At 43.9% G+C, this 25,276-nt stretch overlaps 1 protein-coding gene across 2 annotated transcripts; it reads right to left on the bottom strand.

Moving 5' to 3' along the window:
* Positions 1–1,140: 1,140 nt before the first annotated feature.
* On the bottom strand, positions 1,141–17,082 carry LOC130332037 (long-chain-fatty-acid--CoA ligase ACSBG2-like). Of its 2 annotated transcripts, none has more exons than XM_056553728.1 (13): positions 17,022–17,082; positions 16,773–16,821; positions 9,557–10,356; positions 8,665–8,903; positions 6,968–7,056; positions 6,778–6,898; positions 6,267–6,347; positions 6,043–6,189; positions 5,104–5,268; positions 4,692–4,861; positions 2,928–3,161; positions 1,852–1,988; positions 1,141–1,383 (listed from the first exon to the last, which is right to left on the bottom strand). In XM_056553728.1, the coding sequence occupies exons 1-13, from the start codon at positions 17,065–17,067 to the stop codon at positions 1,322–1,324; spliced, it is 2,340 nt and encodes a 779-aa protein (XP_056409703.1). In that variant the 5' UTR covers positions 17,068–17,082; the 3' UTR covers positions 1,141–1,321. The 2 variants fall into 2 exon arrangements, with proteins under 2 accessions (XP_056409703.1, XP_056409704.1); XM_056553729.1 differs by having other exon boundaries at positions 1,141–1,379.
* Between the last annotated feature and the right edge of the window lie 8,194 nt (positions 17,083–25,276).

Raw genomic sequence — 25,276 nt, 5'->3', positions numbered from 1 at the left:
TTCCGGTGTATGTTACTGTACAAGACTCCCGGTGCTTCCAGTGTATGTGACTGTACAAGACTCCCGGTGCATGTGACTGTACAAGACTCCCGGTGCTTCCGGTGTATAGGACTGTACAAGCCTCCCGGAGCTTCCGGTGTATGTGACTGTACAAGACCCCCGGTGCTTCCGGTGTATGTGACTGTACAAGACTCCCGTTGCTTCCGGTGTATGTGACTGTACAAGACTCCCGGTGCTTCCGGTGTATGTGACTGTACAAGCCTCCCGGTGCTTCCGGTGTATGTGACTGTACAAGACTCCCGGTGCTTCCTGTGTATGTGACTGTACAAGCCTCCTGGTGCTCCAGTGTATAGGACTGTACAAGCCTCCCGGTGCTTCCGGTGTATGTGACTGTACAAGACTCCCAGTGCTTCCGGTGTATGTGACTGTACAAGACTCCCGTTGCTTCCGGTGTATGTGACTGTACAAGCCTCCCGGTGCTTCCGGTGTATGTGACTGTACAAGACTCCCGGTGCTTCCTGTGTATGTGACTGTACAAGCCTCCCGGTGCTTCCGGTGTATGTGACTGTACAAGCCTCCCGGTGCTTCCGGTGTATGTGACTGTACAAGCCTCCCGGTGCTTCCGGTGTATGTGACTGTACAAGACTCCCGTTGCTTCCGGTGTATGTGACTGTACAAGACTCCCGGTGCTTCCGGTGTATGTGACTGTACAAGCCTCCCGGTGCTTCCGGTGTATGTGACTGTACAAGCCTCCCGGTGCTTCCGGTGTATGGGACTGTACAAGCCTCCCGGTGCATGTGACTGTACAAGCCTCCCGGTGCTTCCGGTGTATGTTACTGTACAAGACTCCCGGTGCTTCCGGTGTATGTGACTGTACAAGACTCCCGGTGCTTCCGGTGTATGTGACTGTACAAGACTCCCGGTGCTTCCGGTGTATGTGACTGTACAAGACTCCCGGTGCTTCCGGTGTATGTGACTGTACAAGACTCCCGGTGCTTCCGGTGTATGTGACTGTAACCCGAGTGACTGTAGGAGATGCAGTGATTGTCACCTGCAGCCTACAGGTGGGGCGACACTGCTGGAAAAAAAAAAAGAAAGTCCAGAAAGTTACCAAAAAATATTTATTACTATGTAGTTAAGGGATTAAACACTGAAGGAGATCCAGATCTTCCACATACAGCTCCATGTACAGATCCTCGGGGTCCACCTCCAGGTCACAGCTCCATGTACAGACCTTTAGGGTCCACCTCCATGTACAGATCCTCAGGGTCCACCTCCAGGTCACAGCTCCATGTACAGACCTTTAGGGTCCACCTCCAGGTCACAGCTCCATGTACAGATCTTCAGGGTCCATAGGACTCATCTTTAGCAATTCCTGACTGCCTGGACACGAGAAGAGCTCAGAATAAGACATCTCACCAATGGCTGACCTCCCCATAACAGTGTAACAATGTCATATCAGTGTTTCTAAACCTTTTTAACCTTTGGGCACACCTTCACGCCCTGTGTGCAGTTTGACCCCCTGTAGGAAGCTTTCCCGGTCTAGGTGGGACCCACCTGTAGGTAGGACCCCGTGAGGCACTTATATTCTGTCTTTGGCTCCGTTCTATAAAACTGTAGTTCCGTTCCGCAGCCCTGTTCTCTGGTTTTCCTATACATCTCATGGAATCCTATGGAGGGGACAGTGACCATACACATCACTTTGCTTCCTCCATAGCATAATACTGTGCGGACCGGAATGGAATTTATACATGACCGTGTGAAGGGATTGAAAACCATTGCATTATATAATAGCAGCTGCATCCCCTAGAGTAGAGGCTTTACCAGTCCTGGCCACCATCTCTCATTTACCTGTCCTCCACCAGCCATCCTCTGTGAAGGCCTCGTTTGTCTCCTGCTCCCTGCCGAGGTAACCCAGAAAGATATGGCGCCCCCAGAGGCTGAGCTCATCCTGGTTCACACGACTCTTACATCCAGTAAGTTCAACTCTGGAGGTGAAGACAAAGAATTATTATAGGGCATCGGCCCCAATACTTTAGCCTGGATCCAGAAGACCCATCATCCTTGTACCATAGCTGGAGCTATGCCACCCCTGAAAGAGGGATTTCCCAGTCCTGTATCTAAATAGCCTGGCCAAGGCAAAATGGCTTGTTGGCACCCCCTCATGGCACAAATCCCCTTCTCCAATGTGGGTTTGGACCCATGTGGAGAACTGATCTGAGCATTAACCAAGTTTATCCTTTTGATTGAGCGATTGCCTGTTCTGCTGTCCAAGACCTCATCTCCTTCCCCAGCAAGAAAGGATCAGTCTTGGTTGGATTACCTTCCTCCTCATGGAGTGGTGGTGGTAATCGGATCTACCTGGGGCGCTCTACACGATTCTTATACGGATTCCTCTTTCCTGTGTCTACAACCTGAGTGTTGGGACATTGAATAGTTCACCGGCAGCTTCATGAGGACAATGATTTTTTTCAGCTTGGTATAGATCGTGTTCTGGAGGAATTTTTGGGGGTCCTTGTAAACCTGCAGACCAGTGCCCACCATAATCACTGATCTAGTAGACTATTGCTGGCATAAGATTACTACACAGCTCATTCTTCATTGGTGGGTCCTTTATTTCCATCATTGTCCACAGCACTTCCCCTATTTATACAAGGAGATGTGTTTCTGTACAATGATTGAACCCTGAAAAACTGAGATCAGCTGACTATCAAGCATTTAATTTATTGGCTGATCACTGGGCCTATCACACAGGGCAGAGGCCCAGCGATCAGCCAATTAATCTTTGGGGGGGGGGGGGGGCGGGGTCATACTATTTGGTTGACTATCTACACTTTATTCTGACTAGTCAGATGGGTGGAGACTTTAGTGCAATTCAGTTCTTACACCCTCCAAATCAGTCAGGTGCTGGGATGCTGGGGTCTCACCTTCCTGTCCTCCGGGATGATGGCACCATTATACTTTGTACCCCGCTGGTCTCATTCTTGCCATATAACTCCAGCAGATCAATCCCCAGACTCCTTAAGTACTCTGCCACATCCTGGCTGATGGGTTCCATCCCCGCATAACAGAGGGTGCAGCTGTCAAGCCCCAGAGCCCTCCGTGCCGGCCTGAACACCAAGTGTTCAGCAAGACTGTGTCCCCAGAGAAGCGAGCCAGAACTGCAAGGTAGAGGAGAAAGAATAAGAAATCTGAAGGTCCATCACATTTGGCAAGCACTGGGTCAAGTGGTAACATGTAGAGAAAGGAGGAGACCAAAGCGAAAACTGAGGACCAGACCAAAAGACCAAAGCGAAAACAGAGGACCAGACCAAAGCAAAAACAGAGGACCAGACCAAAGGTCAGGGTGAAAACAAGGACCAGACCAAAAGGTCAGGGTGAAAACAAGGACCAGACCAAAAGGTCAGGGTGAAAACAAGGACCAGACCAAAAGATCAGGGTGAAAACAAGGACCAGACCAAAAGGTCAGGGTGAAAACAAGGACCAGACCAAAAGGTCAGGGTGAAAACAAGGACCAAAGATCAGGGAGAGAACTAGGAATAGGAGGTGAACTGAGAAAGGTGTAGAGGAGCTCATGTCTGATCATTACACTGGAAGAGGGGACAAGCTTTACCACATGGACTTCCTTTTTTGGGGATCAAACATCGGACACGTCAGAGACACCAAACACCCATTCTGCAGATAAGGATCAGAATCCTCATTAGCCACATGTGCATGCACTATGCCATGACACAGGGTCCACAGATGAGCCCGCTGAAGGTCTGTGCCCAACACTGGTTTTGTGTAGGACCAGTGTGGTGGCACCAAGGCCATAGATACTGTCATAAACTTCCTCTGAGCAAGCTTGTGACGATCTAGAAAACCACCATTTACACTAGAATGGTAAAAAAAATCCCTCTAACACCTCCCATCACTTCTACAACTTAAAGGGGTACTCCGCCTCTAGACATGTTATCCCCTATCCAAAGGCTAGGGAATAAGATGTCTAATTATGGGGGGTCCCAGTCTGGCACCCTGGCATTCTGACCATTAATCCATAACACCAATGGGATGTACTCCTCTGTACACATTGTGGTTATACAGAACACTTATGTTCAGAACGACAGTTTCGGGCAACAATGTTCATAATGTCATGTCCCCTCCATTTAGGTCTATAAAATAGGAGAAAGTTTACTTACATAAAGTATCAAATTCTATTCTCAGAGTCTAATAGAAATGAGTAGATCTTGTTCCACATGTAAGTGCACCCAGCACTCTAGGGCAGATGAGAACTCTAGGGCAGCCATTGGGCTAAACAGGGTGGGGGAATAAGAGGGCTAAGCAGCCACTGCCGGCCAACCCCCTCTTATACAAACCCCCAGACTCAGTAATATATACAAGTAATTCAACTCATTTATATATATTAAGTGGGGTAGTCAGGAAAAGGGGGGTCCATGGCACTAAACCTGCCCTCGGACTGTGGGACCCACAATACAGTTGTACACAAAGAAGGGAACTTTGTTAAAGGTATACAATACAATGAACATATGAACTTATCCCCCTACCCACCTCATTGATATAAGCCTCAACCAAAAAGGTTACATGTGTGATTGAGGATGTGGACCATGGCTGCAAGAAATGGTGGTATGTGTAGGACACTACTGTCTTAGAGCACACCAACTCCCCCAGTCTTCGAGGACTCCTTCACCGACCTTGTGTAGGACAGACGACTTTTCCTTCTGGCCCATTGTATGGTCATCTTCTGTAATGGTGTTGCCCTTTTCTCCACCAATATCCACTTCTTTTGCACCTTCTTCCACAGTCCAGGGAATCCAAGGAAGAGGGTGGGCTGGACATCACACAACATGGACACTAGGGACCCCTGTGAACCACACATTCATGAGACCAATGAGTTATATTCCACACTGTACACACCATGTGGTTATACCCCAGTGCTGACAACCAGATCTCACTAATGGTACAAGCCGACTGGTGCCACCAGCAAGAGGTATGAGGGCCCCATGAGTCTCGTGATTGGGGGGGGGACCAACCATTAAGCCCAAGCTGCCATAATTCTTCAGGTTAGTAACTCTGCTCGTGGAGTTTTAGGCACTAGACTCTTACCTTCTGAGCTTCAGACTTTGCAAAGTATGTGGTGCCACCACAAGAAAGAGGAAGCCAAAGGTCAAACATCTGCACAGACATGTGACAGAGGGGCAAGTGACTGACCACGACCACCTCAGACCCCAAACCCAGCATCTCCTGCATGGCCCGTGATGTCCAAGTCACCTGCCAACAAATAGAATACACAAATGAGCTGCCCTTAGACTATTGTATATTCATAAAGAAGAACCTCATGGGCATCTCCTGACAGATTGTTTTGGTCACTGTAGGAAGAACATTTAGGCTCCCAATGGTGGAATAATTTAAAGGGGAAGTACATTAGACCTGCCACAAACCACGGCTGGTGCAGTCTCTCCTGCAGGACCTTCCTGTTCTCCATCCTACCAGTCGCTGGTTGAGTCTGGTCACAGACTATGGATTGGCTGAGCAGACATCTTCTGGGTGTCAGGATCGAGAATAGGAAGCAGCAGGGAATTTGCAGCAAGGTCAATGGATCTGGTGAGTTTGTGGTTTTTATGTTGTCCCCCTCCCCCCAGAACACCATAGGGTAAACTTATTTCTGCTCAGGGTGATGTACAGGAGTCAGAAAAACTGTATGAACTCCATACAACACTGAGCAGCAGGTGATCACTTCTAAATCATGTACGCAATTGGCACTAAACACCCGGACCCCACTCAGTGTCCTGTGACCTCAGGCTTGGGTCAGAAGGGTTTCAAAACTTTAGGCAGTAGGGGCCCTATCAGTTCAGCACCTGTAGGGGTGGCATTCTCTTAGGCATTACTATAAAGGTCCCAGTACAGTACATTATATTTGCCATTACTGCCATACGGTGCACAGCATTGATAGTGTATGGCACCATACTTTAGATATGGTGTCTATGCAAATATACCAAAAAATACCAGTCACAGACCAGACCCTACTATCTAGACAGTCCTTACATTGTCGTGACTTATCATGGCTCCTCTTGGCTCTCCGGCGCCCTCTGAATACATTACGGCACAGCACTGGTGCGGCTTCTGGTCTGCCATGACTACATCCAGATACGACTCCTCCAGTTCAGAGCCCAAATTTACTAACTGGTTCCACTGAAAGAGAAGTCTAAACACTTATTTCCTGCAGAGACATTACTGGGACGGGGGAACATATGGAGCAGGATCCTTACTGTAAACATCCCAGGACGGGGGTCCATCACTTGTCCTGTCCACTGGACCATCGCTTTCAGTGTTGGCAGCTTCTCTTGTATCTATAGAAAGATAACACCAGGTACAGGACCCCATTATCTACCTGAGGAGACCACTGATAATTCACAAGAATGGGTTAATCTGAGGAACAGAGACCAGAAAAGGCAACAAGACCCAGCAGAGACCTTCACATGAGAAGGAGAACAAGCAGAGTGACCGCTCACAATCACCACATCACTTCAAAAAGGAAGAGCCCCCTCCTCTACAGATGGCTACTCTGGGGTCTGTGCCAGTACAGAGTGGCCTAGCAGAGAGGCCTGAACCGGCCACACTCTTTCCCCATTGCAAGACCTAAGACTGAAAGCAGTTTGGTGGTCTCCTGAGGGAGAGAGACACTACCCCCTCAATCCTGTGTTCATGCCCAGTAGCCCAGTGTACAACAAGAAAATTACAGACATGGGCTTCACAATTGTATGACCCAGTGGGAATCACCTGCAGGATCTTCGCCAGTTGCTTGTGGTCATCTACGAGGACTATCTGAACCTGGACATCTAGCGCCACCTTAAGGCAAAATGACTCCGTGGACTCTGGAGCAATACAGACAGCCACACCCCTGTGAGAGACAGATAGATCAGAATATGTGCTAGTAATCTATTATAATGCTGCCACAATATGAGCTTACCCGGCCAGCACTGCGCCAATCTCTGCCATAAACCACTCTGGAGAGTTACACCCAAGGATCAGAACCGACTGAAACTGCTTCAGGCCCAACTAAAAAGGGAAAAAAGTCACAGGCTGAGCCGTGTGTGGAAAGAATTGCCCGAGCCACCACCGGCTGAGACTACTCAGGAGCCTCATGACCTAGGACCACACCAGAAGAGCCTCAAGACCTAGGACCACACTGCCCCAGAAGAGCTTCATAACCTAAGTCATGAGGGTCTTCTGGGGCAGTACGGTCCTATGTTATGAGGCTCTTATAAGTTGGTGGGGTCCTACGTCATGAGGCTCTTCTGGGGCAGTGCAGTCCTAGGTCATGAGGCTCTTCTGGGGCAGTGCGATCTAGAACTGCACCACCTCAAGACTACCACACATTTAAAAAAAAAATATGCCTGAATTAAATGTCATATCAAAAACGAATCTGTAAATAAAATCTATGTAAACAAGCACAGGTAACCAGATCCATACCATGCACGTACCAGAGTAAAGGGCCACCATTACTCACTGTAGCACATGTGCATGGTCCTGACATGAAGAGGTCACCTTCTCCATGATCCTTTATGTTGTAGCTGGGCAAACAAAATCTCTCAGGTCCAAGACAAGTGTTGGGAAATCGGGTATTATCTGGGATAGAAATCTTCAGCAATAGGTCACATGTTGCCCCTGGCTAAAGGGTGGAATAGTCACCCTGAAAGGGTTTGTCTCCTCGTAGGCGGTCATGCCTTATCAGCTTGGTTTAAGCCAGGTTTCCATTTGTGCTTCTCCATCACTGGATAATAAGGAAAACAGGTGGTAACTCCACTATGTCTGACCGACTCCACTGACTATAAGGGGGTACATTGGGGTACATAGAAGCCAATGATTGGTGGAAAATACTGAGGCTGGGGCACCTTAAGGACATCACGGGGTAGAAGTCTCCATCATATAACTCCATCTCCTGAGATTTGCCATGAACATGAAAGCAGCTTCTGTATGGAGGATCATGGGAGGTTGGGACCTCTTCTGGTCAGGACTCTGCTCTTTATTTCCAAGAAAATTAGGAGTATTTGGTATGATGAGTGGTCGGGTCCTCGAGGTCACCAATTCATATGTGCAGAAAGAATCATGTACTAAATATAAGGATATAAATCTAGAGATATAATCAGGCAGTGACATCACTGTATAAAGTATATACCCCACTGCATTCTGGCTCTCAATGAAGCATCACACAGGCCCCTCAGGGGACCCAAACGTGGCTTATTACTCCACTGACTTCTTATGGGGCCTATATAGACCTAGTGGAGAAGAGGACCATCCGCGTCATCCTGAGGTGATGGCATATTTTAAGGTCATGGATTTTCAATAAATCTCATCTACCCAGTAAGGATGAAGATAGGGGAAACCCCATGAGGGATGACATCATCAGAAGGAGACATCCCGGGCTCTGCTCTACACCAGGACTTCATAACATCTCTCGTCTGGCCATGGAATGACACGTTTCGAACTTGTTCCTAATCTGGACAGTGACCTCCACACGGCCCAGGGCATTTTAGATGAAAATGTACAGATTTTTATTTTTCATATTTGTTTTATTGTGAAGCTTTTAAAAGTAACAGAAGATGAGGACCTATGGGGGAACCCAGCAGTGGTCATATAGGACAGACTGGAGACATCACATCTTACCTTCAGGAATCCTCTGGCCACAGCCCGGCACTGCAGCTCATACTGAGAATACGTCATCTCCTGCCACCCATCAGATGCCCTCACACACAGCGCCACCTTCTGTCCGTACTTCTTCACGGCCTTTGAAAACAACTGTGGCACTGTGACTGGGCAGAGAGCTGCTGCTCCCGACACCTCCATCCTCAAGGTGATCTCCCCATCCGTCCGGCACGTCCATAGAGTCTCTGACCGATCACTGCCTAGAAAAGGACAAACGTCTGCCAGATAAAGAATCACATGATATAATAGGCACCATGAATGATCCGAGGTGGTGCTGGGCACAGGAGCACACAATCTAGCGGGCAGCTGGAAATAAATCACCTGTGCTGCATTGTTTGCTGTCATGCTGTGTACGGTGTAGTGAGCCGTGTGTACAGAGAGCCGTATGCATGGTGTACAGTGCCTTCTATCCAGGCTTGAGGCACCAACATGTCATTCGATTATTAGAGTTTCCATGTATCCCATCTTGTATCCAGGCTAGTGGTACCCAACAGGGTACCAGAGTCTCCATGTATCCCACCCGTATCTCATCTTGTATCCAGACCATGTATGCCACCCGTATCTCATCTTGTACCCAGACCATGTATCCCACCTGTCCCTCATCTTGTATCCAGACCATGTATCCCACATGTATCGCATCTTTTATCCAGACCATGTATCCCACCTGTATCTCATCTTGTATCCAGACCATAAACTCCTTTCCATTGTACCGTTTTCCCCATTAATCTACATATAATATTGTAATCACTTCTATAGATCATTACAGTCACAGAATTCATTCCATCCCAACATCTCCTTGGTCTGCAATGGTTTTTGCCATGAAGTGCACATTGTGTGGAGAACATCTACTTACCCACAGTTTCCATCCGGGGTTGTTCCAGGGACCTCTCCTCACACCCAGACATGTCCTCTGTAGTTCTTCCTGGTTGGTCCTGGTCTCCATTCTGTGTAGCCACCTTATTTTCTGCAGAATCCTCCATGTCTTTGCTCTCTGGAGATTCTTCATACATTACATCATTTTGAGCCTTCTGCTCTCTCTCTTTAGCATCTTGAGGACCCTCCATTGTGTCTTCTGCATGGACAGGATTGCTTTCCTCTCTATATGCAGATTCTTGGTCGCTTCCATATTTAGGGTTAGGCTCCATGGATCTTTCATCTTCTTGCATGTCGTGGGGTTCTGGTTGATTGGAGACAGAACTTTCATTGTGTTCTTCCATATTTTGAGATCCCCCACATGTGGTCTCCTGTGGACTTCCAGATCCATCATGTGCTGTTTGGGTTTCCTCATGGTCTTCCTTGGTCATCTCCTGTTCAGTTGGGATATCTTGTCCAGCATGTTCCTCTGGTCCCAAAGTCTCACTCTGTGTGTCCTGAACATTCTCCAAGTCCTCACCCTCTGGAGAGCAGTCACGTCCATCTCCAGTGTTTGTCTCTAGAGTCTCATTCTCATGATCCATGTTCTTTCCCGTCTCAGGGGGTTCTGGTGATTGCTTTGCTTCTTCACAAGCCGGGTCATCCTGCTTCACCTCATAGTCACATGTGATCTGAGAAGCCTCAGGTTCCTGGTCATCACTCGAAGGGCCAGGCTCGCTTTGACTTTCCAGCTGCTCCTTCTCTTCTTCAGTTTCATCATTTCCAGATATTTCCACAAAGCTGCAGTTAAGAATATAGGGTCAATGGTCCATCCCACAGACACACACAAGCTATGCAAGTACCAGACAGACCGAGCCACCACCACCGGAGATGAGCAAATAGAACTAAAACAAGTTGAAGTCGTTCTGAAATCCAGTAATTGAGTTTTTAGCCCGCCAGGAGCGCACCACAGAAGATTGACCACCATTCAACAATAGGGACAGAAACAAAATATTTAATATATATATATATATATATATATATATATATATATATATATATATATATATATATATATATATATATATATATATTATATATATATATTATATATATATATTATATATACATATATGCACATATATACACACACACACACACACACACACCACAACAGGGGGAGAATTTAGTGCAGTCATGAAGGATCTCTAAAAAACCTAATTACTGTTCACTAAATTCTATTTTCATCCTCCATGACAGTACCCCATGAGAACCCCAAATACCCACCTAAGGGCAGGACCACAGCTTGAAGAACTTTTCTTCTGAAGGAGACGATCTAGTACGTGTGAATAGATGAAGGTTGCAGCTTTACATCTACTCTGTAGACACTTTGGCCCTTTCAGCCCAAGAGGCAGACATCGCTCTGGTGGAAGGAGCTGGAGGTCCTGCTTGGTGGGGAGAACCCTTGAGTGAAGTAAAATTTACATTGTTCAATTTCAGGGGAAGAAGAGAGAGAGAAATCTCTGATTGGCCTCCAAGACTCGTAACCTCCAGGAATCTGAGAATAGCTCTGAACATCTAAAGAATGACAATTTATGTTCCTAAATGGGTTCTGGCAAAAAGGAATATTTAAAATTTAGGTGGCTGGATCCTTCTCTTCTTACAAAGGGGGGGTTCAAGAATGTTCTAAGGTGTGGATCCTTGAAAGAAAAAAAAAAAAAAAGCCTGAAGTTCACCGTCCCTTCTGACTGAAGAGATCACAACTTGTGGTTACCCAGATTAGAGGCAAAAGGGGGTAAGCAGAACCTTGAACCCTAAGGGTTCTAGACTTAAACTTTATATAATGTAGATACCATTATATGTATATTTGTAATATACATTGGTTAAAAAAAAAAAAAGTTTATTTTTGTCCCTGAAGCTATTGCCTGTGTGTCTCTATAAAGGAGTCCAAATACAGAAGTGATTGGAGGACAAGCGGGGCTCCGTGCAGGGATATTCTATGACATGCTATGGGCTCACACATGAGGATGATTGACAAGCCAGGAGCCTGCACAGAGCCTGTCCTACCCTCACTTCCTGTATTTGGACTCCGAGACAGAGGCAATAGCTGCAGGGCACTTTTTCACCCAAAAATATAAAAAAAAAATTACCAAATGTATATTGCAAATATACATATAATGGTATTTACATTATGTAAAAAGTTTTTGTTGACAGGTACACTTTAAGACTTTTCTCCAACCTGGCCTGAATAATCCAGCATCTTGGATACATAAAGGTTAATGGGGTCAGAAACCAAGGATTGCACAAAGGTTTTTCCCAATATAGTGATTAATGGCATTAGCAACTTTCTTCCTGACCACCACATATGAAAGATCTGGCTCTTCAGAAGCCGGGCTACCAGAAAATCTCCGAGGACCATGATGGAAGGTTGGATCCGGATGTAGACTGTCTATGGTAATCAACAAAAAATAAAATGATTCTATCCACCAATTGTTCAGGAAACCAAACCAAGCCACAAAGGCAACATCTAGTGGACACAAGTAAATGGAGGCTAACTGGTAGTTTTTGTGCTTTAGTATCCACAGCTACTGAGGAGGCTCTTTATGAGAACGCTAGAACCTTGTGGGGTTTAGGACGCAAAGAGTTAACTGCAGGAGACCCCAGGCCAAATCGCTTAGAGCCCATTTACCCAGGTCAGATCTCTCCTGAATAGTCTTCTGATTGAGAATTTTTTCCTTGTCTTCATGTTGAAGGCGAGCCGCAGCGCCGGTGTCTGAAGATAAACTAACCAGAAGTGTTCCCAAGAAGGGAAAGTGCTGCTCGGTGGGTCTCCTAAATATCTGCAAAAGTTTTCGCTATTTGATTACTGCAGATCAATGTTTTCCAGCCAGATCTCCTGAGGTAATTGGTGGAGAAAACCTCCTCCCCAACTCCTTACACTTCTAGGTGGAGAGACATTAGGATTCTGATGATACAAATTCCCTTCAAGACATCAGGAGAGAGAAGTCTATCGAAGAGCCCAGGTCCGTGATCTCAAATCACCCAAGTGCACGAGGATGCGGTCATCACAAGTCCTTCAACAGGAGAGGCCCCCGGAGAAGTCTTTACCTTATCAGATTGCATCTCCTATCCTTGGATGAAACAACCAAGCAGGGAGCAGGGCACGTGGTCTTGAATGGGCTTCCACACAATTCACTGCCAAGACGCACAGTGTCGGGGCCCCCCAAGCCAGACATTGTTTCCCAGATGGTCAAAAAAATTCCAACAGAATTATCTACACTAAATAGAGCCCCTTTTCGTTTAGGAGGACAACCCTGGTGGCAGGATGTAAAAAATAATAACCCAACTCCTGGGGGAGCGGACATGTGATCTGAAGAGGCCAGAACAGAACACATTTGGATCTTTATTTTTGTGAAGAAAAAAAACAAGTAACCACCACATTTCCAAAAGACATTATAAAAGCCGCCAATGACAGAGGGAAGCCAGATACAAGGAGGGGCTCGCAGATTGGGATCCTCACACAATCAACTAGAAACTTATAGAATCCTTACTGAGCGAGGGGCTCTGACTGAACCAATCTAATCCAATGGAAAGGATAACTAAAGGGGAAGAAAAGAGGAAAGCAAAGCGGAAAGAGAGAAGAAAGGAAAGCAGAGGAGAAAGGGGAGAGAGAAATGGAGGGCAGTCCACAGAGACTTTTTATAAGAGCCGAGGAATGTGCTCCCGAATCACCCAAAGTGCAAGAAAATGTGCAAAATGCGTTATACTAAAAAACATGCACAAAGGATACGGTCTATCGCAAGCCCTTCTCCAACAGGAGAGCGAGAGCCCCCCCCCCCCCCCCAACAAACCTTACCAAAAGGTACCTGCGAGGTTCGAGGTCCCTTTTTGCCGACACTACTAAAGGGACCACAAATGCTCCCGGCATCCCCCTTAGCTAAAGACATACCTCGCAGAACAGTCACCAGTCCGGTCAGTTTGAGCTCCAAGAGTCATGTAGGGCAGAACCGAGTCGGGCCCAGGCTCAACGCCATTAGGGGCGAGGAGTCAAAGCATATTATAGGGTGTTTGTGTGAAGATCTCTGAAATCTTGGGGGGAGATATAAAAACAAGCCACGGGGCCCAGCTTGACATGTGCTTCTCCACCTGGCGGCACAAATCTGCCAAGAGCTTCTCCATTTTCTGGAAGTGAGTGACCTCCTGAAGCCAGGACGAAAAGGGGGGGGGGGGGGGGTTTAGGAAAGCCAGAGGAGGGGGATAACGGTCTTCACAGCCAAGAGAAGGAAGCGGGCTAGAACCCCCCCTGGGAGCGGAGACCAGGAGAACCAAGGAGGAGAGGGATCGGGTCAGAGGACAAACGAAGGGAGGTAAGGCGGTGGATCAGGTGTAACACTTAAGACCAATAGGTGGAGAGGGAAGGGCACGTCAGCCATGTGTTGAATCATGCTGCCAGAGCCGCCACAGCACCAACACATATCTGGGAGAGAAGTGTGAGAGAAGGGCCGGTGCCCTGTACCATCTGGGGAGCGGTTTATAGTTCGTTTCCTGTGCCTTACAAGAAAATGAAGTCTTATGGCACAGGGCCACGGCTGTTGTCCATTCCTCTTTTGAAAAAGAGCGACCCACCGCCCTCTCCCATCCAAGAAGGAAGGGTGGGGGCTGTTCTCTGAAGGAGTCTAGGGAGAGGTTATATAATAAACTAACCAGTCTGTACACCTTCGATGAGAAGGTACAAAGGTGTTCAGAGGGGGACAGTGGCCTGTGGAGGCGAAGGTCAGATTTAGACACGTTATAGTAGTGGCATAGTTGTGAGTATTGGTAGGTGAGACCCAGTGAGGGGGTGTAGTCTCCCGTCAGAGTGGTTTCAGGGACGTATAGTCTATAAAATCTTTAAAAGCTATCCAATCCTGTCTGCCCAAGAAAGAGGAAGCAGTAAAGGCCGGGGGAGGCTAAAGTGGCAAAAACTGGAGTCCTGGGGCCAAGTTTGGATCTTGTGATCTCTAGGAGATTGTCTAGATGTGGACGATGTTCAGCCCCTATGTTCTTAGAGGAGCAGTCAGTGGTGCATTGTTGAACCTACAGATCCAGGAGGACTGAGAGCCTTCCGATATTCCTAATGGGATTGGGGGGGTATGCTAAGGAGTCTCTGAAATCTTTTGTCATCCAGTAATCTTGTCCCATTAGAATTGCCATTTTGAGTCCATCTTAGAAGTCGTGGTAATTTACCATCTGGTTGAGTGTCTCCAGGTTAGATATGGTCCCCTAAGGTCTGCTGGGCTTTCTGACAAAGAAGGCCACAAAACCTATTACTCACATCCTCAAATGAGTCATTACCCCTTACTCCAAATTTCTCCAAACAACTGTGGGTGGGATATTTGTCATTACAAACTTTAAAGGGGTACTCCGGCGCTTAGACATCTTATCCCCTATCCAAAGGATAGGAGATAAGATGCCTGATCGCGGGGGTCCCGCCGCTGGGGACCCCCTTGATCTTGCATGCAGCACCCCGTTAAAATCCCTCCTCGGAGCATGTTCACTCCAGGTCTGATTATTGTCGATCACGGGGGCCGGAGCATTGTGACGTCACAGCTCTGCCCCCTCAATGCAAGCCTATGGGAGGGGGCGTAACAGCTCCCATAGGGACTGATTTTAACGGGGTGCTGCATGCAAGATCACGGGGGTCCCCAGCGTGACCCCCGAGACTAATCTCACTGCCTAATCCTGTAGTCATCGGAGCTGGGACCACTGAGGCGAGTGTTGTGGATCCCCTGAAGAAACCTCTGTATGTTGTCACAGCAAAACATGTTCATGTGACCAGATCAGGGGTCCACAAAAGCACAGACTATTAAGGGGCCCCTGACAATTATCTCCTCAGTCTAGAAGTTCAGAACAAAAACAGTGAAAAAAAAATTACATTCTTTCAGATCAGAGTAAAGTATTTACACAGGAGATTGTGGTCCTCTGTAGTAGCCTTTACCGTACACGCCATTCTAATAGGCCTGGAGGCATCCAGAAGACGACAGCCCGAAGAACCCCTTCAGAGAGAACCACAGAGCAACACATGACCCCCCCCCCCCAAACGTCCAGCCCAGGACACCACAACTGAACACATCACCTCCTGAAGGCCTAAGGATGGGGGATCTGAGGGGAGACACCAGGGCCCTACCACCAGGTCACGTAATGGAGGACCAAACCAATGTGAAAAAAACCCAACCAGGAACAGCACGAGGAGGAGGAATTAACCCCCTGCTGTCCACACCTAGACATCTGCTATGTACAAGAAATCTAGTCCTATAGAGAGTGGGGGTGCAGTAGTGCTATTAGGGTGCGGCAGTCAACCTCCTGTGGTGCCATCATGGAGGACGACTCAAGAAAATATGAACCTGTCAATCAAAGTTTAGGCTAGGGTTACACCGCCATTTTGGTTGTGCGACAAATCTCATGCAGAGCTCTACATAATGTTACAGACCATCAGGTCACCAGTCTCGGCCGCCATTGACGACAATATGAGTGTCATGTCTCTGTTCGCAGTTTCATATTGAGATTCTGAGGGGGGGGGGGGGGGGGGCAGCTGCGACTTTGCAGACATTGCCGCCACCATAGAAGTCTCCACCCATATTGCACCAAGAGAATGCACAATTTATTCTCCACCACTGAAATCCTGTAGAGGGAACCGCGCACCGGAATCCCACTGACAATATGACTGGCGGCCATTTAACTGGCTAGGAACCACATTAACTTAGGGTTACACTGGCTCTGTATTAAAGGGGTATTCCAATCTCCGCTTGTTATCCCCCTGTCCCAGCAGTCGGACCCCCACCGATCCTGGGGAAATAATTGTTCACAGAATCCGTACCCTGTGGGGCTGCTGAACATTTGAGTGATTCAGCCCCATAGAGGACGATTAGAGCGATGGCCATCCATGTGCGGAGCGCTGCAATTATTCCAGGAATAACTATGTCCCCGTTCTCAGGATCAGTGGGGGGGGGGGGGGTTCTCATGCCTGGACGCTCACCACTTAGCATATATAGGGGATAAGCTGAGATTGGAATAACTCTTTAAAGGGTTTGGACACCATCCTAAGAGTCCTCAGAGTGTCAGACACCACAGTGGGGGCCCCTCTAATCCGATGACACCAAATTGGGGCTCATCTCCAGCCACCACCAAATCCCACAGGTCCCTTGAGCGTTCACTCACTTAACAGGTCCCATCTTTACCTCTCTGTAGAGTCTCCGTCCATCATGTCGATCGGTGAAGATTTCTCCCCTGTTCACAAAGAGATTTATGGTCAATGAAGAACATGACAGAAGATGGTGGAGAACCAATCACGAAGAGGACATCACCCCCATATAAACATTTATGAGAATCCTCTTTATATAAGGAATAAATCATTGAGGCTCAAAGGAATCAGATCTACAGGTCTTCTCCCTCCATGTTGGCCGTGTCTGGTAACAATAGGCACTTACCGCCATTTCCTCCTCCTTGACACATGTGGAGACAGCAGATACCCATGGATTATCACTGCCCTAGGTGAATTATGACAGATTAAACATAATAAGGACTCCACTACATTCAGTGTATAGACGATCCGAGAGGCCCGTACCTACAGGAGACCAAATTCATCACCCGGTGTCTGCTGTCCAGACGGGGAACAATTAGAAACCAGTATGAGAAGTCATGTACGGAGCGAGAGGTGACATCTGTGGAGACATTGTAAGCACACTACCACTGATGATGCCACTGTTACTGTGAAACACGTCGGGGGAAGATTTATTAGATGTGTAATGAAAGCGTGCCACAGATTATAGGTACTGTGCTATCCACTGTTCACGATACGGAGGGAACGTCTGCCAAGTCTATATATTGGACACCTGTGGGGGGGGGGGGCTCATCCGAGAACCATCCCACACGATATGATACGAGTTGTACCCATTATTAGAGGTCACATGTGAAGCAGAAAAACACAAGGGGGCTTCTGCCATGAAGAAACTTAAATTAGTAGCCTCAGGTGGCGCCACCTAAAGGTGACCCCATCCCATGATGTATATTTACTGTATGGGTTGGGTGAGACAGTATGGCGTGTGCTCAGGAGCCATAACTAGTGGGCACTATCTGCAACCAACACCAGCCAGTAATGACCAATATAAAGATCACTATGTTACGGGTCATTTAAAGGGGTACTCCACTGCTAGATGTCTGATCGTGGGGGGTCCCGCTTCTAAGACCCCTCGCAATCTCCTGCAGCACCTAGTGTTTGTTTAGAACAGGTTCCTGCAGCAGTGATTGTGACATGACCACACCCCTCGAGATGACACACCATGCTACACCCCCTCCATTTATGTCTATGGGAGGGGGAGGGTCAACTGACACTCCCCCCTCCCATAGACATGAATGGAGACTGTGGTGTGGCATAACAAGGGGCGTGGCCATGACGTTACAATCATGGCCTCCTGCCAAGAGCGTTCTGAACAAAATGTTCAGAGCACCGGAGTACCCCTTTAAATCTAAATTTCCCTTTACTGAGTCAAAAGTACGTGGCCAAAATCAATTCCCTATTTGGGCATAAAACAAACATATGCCCAAATAGGGAAAATGACACCTTATACCCTCCTATTTGTCCATCTTATAGAGCCGACCCCTCATACCCTCCTACTTGTCCATCTAAGTAGATACCTTATACCCCCCTATTTGTCCATCTATCTTGCATTATTATAGAGCCCACACCTTATACCCTCCTATTTGTCCATCTTATAGAGCCCACACCTTATACCCTCCTATTTGTCCATCTTATAGAGCCGACCCCTCATACCCTCCTACTTGTCCATCTAAGTAGATACCTTATACCCTCCTATTTGTCCATCTTATAGAGCCGACACCTTATACCCCCCTATTTGTCCATCTATCTTGCATTATTATAGAGCCCACACCTTATACCCTCCTATTTGTCCATCTTATAGAGCCGACCCCTCATACCCTCCTACTTGTCCATCTAAGTAGACACCTTATACCCCCCTATTTGTCCATCTATCTTGCATTATTATAGAGCCCACACCTTATACCCTCCTATTTGTCCATCTTATAGAGCCCACACCTTATACCCTCCTATTTGTCCATCTTATAGAGCCGACCCCTCATACCCTCCTACTTGTCCATCTAAGTAGATACCTTATACCCTCCTATTTGTCCATCTTATAGAGCCGACACCTTATACCCCCCTATTTGTCCATCTATCTTGCATTATTATAGAGCCCACACCTTATACCCTCCTATTTGTCCATCTTATAGAGCCGACACCTTATACCCTCCTATTTGTCCATCTATCTTGCATTATTATAGAGCCCACACCTTATACCCACCTATTTGTCCATCTTATCGAGCCGACCCCTCATACCCTCCTACTTGTCCATCTAAGTAGATACCTTATACCCCCCTATTTGTCCATCTATCTTGCATTATTATAGAGCCCACACCTTATACCCTCCTATTTGTCCATCTTATAGAGCCGACACCTTATACCCTCCTATTTGTCCATCTATCTTGCATTATTATAGAGCCCACACCTTATACCCTCCTATTTGTCCATCTATCTTGCATTATTATAGAGCCCACACCTTATACCCTCCTATTTGTCCATCTATCTTGCATTATTATAGAGCCCACACCTTATACCCTCCTATTTGTCCATCTTATAGAGCCGACACCTTATACCCTCCTATTTGTCCATCTATCTTGCATTATTATAGAGCCCACACCTTATACCCTCCTATTTGTCCATCTATCTTGCATTATTATAGAGCCCACACCTTATACCCTCCTATTTGTCCATCTATCTTGCATTATTACAGAGCCGCATGGCTACATGAACTCCAGTCCTCATGGCTACACGATTCCTTATTTAGGATTCTTGAACCCCCACCATAGGAGCAATAATACAGAAGTGGAACTGTTTCCTAATTCCCAATACATTTTTTCAGGTTAGGTGGCGGTCTGTACCAATCACAGTAATGAAAATGTCAGGAATCTGGGTTAATATATCGTCTTTGATCACTAACCGTATCCAACACCTTCCGGATTTGTGACGCCATCGTATCTTCTGAAGAACAACAACAACAACAACAACGACAACTTACAAATATCTTCTAATCCAGCATGTTCTCAACAACCCCCCTGACAAGCTAACTCCGACTTGTGTGTGATGTTGTGACCGCTATATTATGGGTATTGCCTGGTGCTGCCCCCTTCTCAAGATTTATTCAATCTCTCCAGATACCAATACAAATTGTAATCAAACCTCTTCACCGACCACCAATGGTAGACACCACCCATACAATAATAATATCTTTACCAACCACCAATGGCAGACACCACCCATACAATAATAATCTCTTCACCAACCACCAATGGCAGACACCACCCATACAATAATCTCTTCACCAACCACCAATGGTAGACACCACCCATACAATAATCTCTTCACCAACAACCAATGGTAGACACCACCCATACAATAATATCTTCACCAACCACCAATGGCAGACACCACCCATACATTAATAATATCTTCACCAACCACCAATGGCAGACACCACCCATACAATAATAATCTCTTCACCAACCACCAATGGCAAACACCACCCATACAATAATAATCTCTTCACCAACCAATGGCAGACACCACCCATACAATAATAATATCTTCACCAACAACCAATGGTAGACACCACCTATACAATAATCTCTTCACACCCACCAATGGTAGACACCACCCATACAATAATAATATATTCACCAACCACCAATGGTAGACACCACCCATACAATAATAATATCTTCAACATCCAATGGCAGACACCGCCCATACAATAAAAATATCTTCACCACCCACCAATGGTAGACACCGCCCATACAATAATATCTTCACCAACCACCAATGGTAGACACCACCCATACAATAATAATATATTCACCAACCACCAATGGCAGACACCGCCCATACAATAATATCTTCAACAACCAATGGTAGACACTACCCATACAATAATCTCTTCACCAACCACCAATGGTAGACACCACCCATACAATAATAATATCTTCAACCACCAATGGCAGACACCACCCATACAATAATAATCTCTTCACCAACCACCAATGGTAGACACCACCCATACAATAATAATCTCCAACAACCAATGGCAGACACAGCCCATACAATAATAATATCTTCAACAACCAATGGTAGACACTACCCATACAATAATCTCTTCACCAACCACCAATGGTAGACACCACCCATACAATAATAATATCTTCACCAACCACCAATGGCAGACACCACCCATACAATAATAATCTCTTCACCAACCACCAATGGCAGACACCACCCATACAATAATCTCTTCACCAACCACCAATGGTAGACACCACCCATACAATAATCTCTTCACCAACAACCAATGGTAGACACCACCCATACAATAAGAATATCTTCAACAACCACCAATGGTAGACACCGCCCACACAGTAATCTCTTCACCAACCACCAATGGCAGACACCGCCCATACAATAATCTCTTCACCAACCACCAATGGTAGACACCACCCATACAATAATAATCTCTTCACCAACCACCAATGGCAGACACCGCCCATACAATCATAACCTCTTCAAACACCAATGGTAGACACCACCCATACAACAATAATATCTTCACCAACCACCAATGGCAGACACCACCCATACAATAATAATATCTTTACCAACCACCAATGGTAGACACCACCCATACAATAATCTCTTCACCAACCAATGGTAGACACCACCTATACAATAATCTCTTCACTGACCACCAATGGTAGACACCGCCCATACAATAATCTCTTCACCAACCACCAATGGTAGACACCACCCATACAATAATAATATAGTCACCAACCACCAATGGTAGACACCACTCATACAATAATCTCTTCACTGACCACCAATGGTAGACACCGCCCATACAATAAAAACCTTCACCAACCACCAATGGTAGACACTGCCCATACAATAATAATCTCTTCACCAACCACCAATTACATGTATATATATGTATCAGTATTATATATGAGGACAGATCTCCTGTGATATTATATATATATTCCATGTATTATATATATGAGGACAGATCTACTGTGTGATATTATATATATTCCATGTATTATATATATGAGGACAGATCTCCTGTGTGATATTATATATATTCCATGTATTATATATATGAGGACAGATCTCCTGTGTGATATATATATATATATATTCCATGTATCAGTATTATATATATGAGGACAGATCTCCTGTGTGATATTATATATATATTCCATGTATTATATTTATGAGGACAGATCACCTTTGTTATATTATATATATATTCCATGTATTATATATATGAGGACAGATCTCTTATGTGATATTATATATATTCCATGTATTATATATATGAGGACAGATCTCCTGTGTGATATTATATATATATTCCATGTATTATATATATGAGGACAGATCTCCTGTGTGATATATATATATATATATATTCCATGTATCAGTATTATATATATGAGGACAGATCTCCTGTGTGATATTATATATATATTCCATGTATTATATTTATGAGGACAGATCTCCTGTGTGATATTATATATATTCCATGTATTATATATATGAGGACAGATCTCCTGTGTGATATTATATATATATTCCATGTATTATATATATGAGGACAGACTCCTGTGTGATATTATATATATTCCATGTATTATATATATGAGGACAGATCTCCTGTGTGATATTATATATATATTCCATGTATTATATATATGAGGACAGATCTCCTGTGTGATATTTATATATATTCCATGTATTATATATATGAGGACAGATCTCCTGTGTGATATTATATATATTCCATGTATTATATATATGAGGACAGATCTCTTGTGTGATATTATATATATTCCATGTATTATATATATGAGGACAGATCTCCTGTGTGATATTATATATATTCCATGTATTATATATATGAGGACAGATCTCCTGTGTGATATTATATATATATTCCATGTATTATATATATGAGGACAGATCTCCTGTGTGATATGATATATATTCCATGTATTATATATATGAGGACAGATCTCCTGTGTGATATATATATATATTCCATGTATTATATATATGAGGACAGACTCCTGTGTGATATTATATATATTCCATGTATTATATATATGAGGACAGATCTCCTGTGTGATATTATATATATTCCATGTATTATATATATGAGGACAGATCTCCTGTGTGACATTATATATATGAGGACAGATCTCCTGTGTGATATATATATGAGGACAGATCTCATGTGTGATATTATATATATATATTCCATGTATTATAAATATGAGGACAGATCTCCTGTGTGATATTATATATATTCCATGTATTATATATATGGACAGATCTCCTGTGTGATATTATATATATTCCATGTATTATATATATATGGACAGATCTCCTGTGTGATATTATATATATTCCATGTATTATATATATATGGACAGATCTCCTGTGTGATATTATATATATTCCATGTATTATATATATGAGGACAGACTCCTGTGTGATATTATATATATATTCCATGTATTATATATATGAGGACAGATCTCCTGTGTGACATTATATATATGAGGACAGATCTCCTGTGTGATATATATATGAGGACAGATCTCATGTGTGATATTATATATATATTCCATGTATTATATATGGACAGATCTCCTGTGTGATATTATATATATACTCCATGTATTATATATATGAGGACAGATCTCCTGTGTGATATTATATATATGAGGACAGATCTCCTGTGTGATATTATATATATATTCCATGTATTATATATATGAGGACAGATCTCCTGTGTGATATATATATATTCCATGTATTATATATATGAGGACAGACTCCTGTGTGATATTATATATATTCCATGTATTATATATATGAGGACAGATCTCCTGTGTGATATATATATATTCCATGTATTATATATATGAGGACAGATCTCCTGTGTGATATTATATATATACTCCATGTATTATATATATGAGGACAGACTCCTGTGTGATATTATATATATGAGGACAGATCTCCTGTGTGATATTATATATATATATTCCATGTATTATATATATGAGGACAGATCTCCTGTGATATTATATATATGAGGACAGATCTCCTGTGTGATATTATATATATATTCCATGTATTATATATATGAGGACAGATCTCCTGTGTGATATTATATATATGAGGACAGATCTCCTGTGTGATATTATATATATATTCCATGTATTATATATGGACAGATCTCCTGTGTGATATTATATATATGAGGACAGATCTCCTGTGTGATATTATATATATATTCCATGTATTATATATGGACAGATCTCCTGTGTGATATTATATATATACTCCATGTATTATATATATATGAGGACAGATCTCCTGTGTGATATATATATATATTCCATGTATTATATATGGACAGATCTCCTGTGTGATATTATATATATACACTCCATGTATTATATATATATATATGGACAGATCTCCTGTGATATTATATATATATTCCATGTATTATATATGGACAGATCTCCTGTGTGATATTATATATATGAGGACAGATCTCCTGTGTGATATTATATATATTCCATGTATTGTATATATGAGGACAGATCTCCTGTGTGATATTATATATATTCCATGTATTATATATATGAGGACAGATCTCCTGTGTGATATTATATATATTCCATGTATTGTATATATGAGGACAGATCTCCTGTGTGATATTATATATATATATGAGGACAGATCTCCTGTGTGATATAGATATATATTCTATGTATTATATATATGAGGACAGATCTCCTGTGTGATATTATATATATGAGGACAGATCTCCTGTGTGATATTATATATATATTCCATGTATTATATATATGAGGACAGATCTCCTGTGTGATATTATATATATTCCATGTATTATATATATGAGGACAGATCTCCTGTGTGATATATATATATATATATATATTCCATGTATTATACATATGAGGACAGATCTCCTGTGTGATATTATATATATATTCCATGTATTATATATATGAGGACAGACTCCTGTGTGATATTATATATATTCCATGTATTATATATATGAGGACAGATCTCCTGTGTGATATTATATATATATTCCATGTATTATATATATGAGGACAGATCTCCTGTGTGATATTATATATATATTCCATGTATTATATATATGAGGACAGACTCCTGTGTGATATTATATATATTCCATGTATTATATATATGAGGACAGATCTCCTGTGTGATATTATATATATTCCATGTATTATATATATGAGGACAGATCTCCTGTGTGATATTATATATATATTCCATGTATTATATATGGACAGATCTCCTGTGTGATATATATATATTCCATGTATTATATATATGAGGACAGATCTCCTGTGTGATATATATATTCCATGTATTATATATATGAGGACAGATCTCCTGTGTGATATATATATTCCATGTATTATATATATGAGGACAGATCTCCTGTGTGATATTATATATATATTCCATGTATTATATATATGAGGT

This window comes from Hyla sarda, unplaced genomic scaffold, assembly GCF_029499605.1.
Source record: "Hyla sarda isolate aHylSar1 unplaced genomic scaffold, aHylSar1.hap1 scaffold_361, whole genome shotgun sequence".
NCBI classification, from domain to species: Eukaryota; Metazoa; Chordata; class Amphibia; order Anura; family Hylidae; genus Hyla; species Hyla sarda.
The sequence above is the reverse complement of the archived record's forward strand: the minus strand, read 5'-3'. Positions and strand labels throughout refer to the sequence as shown.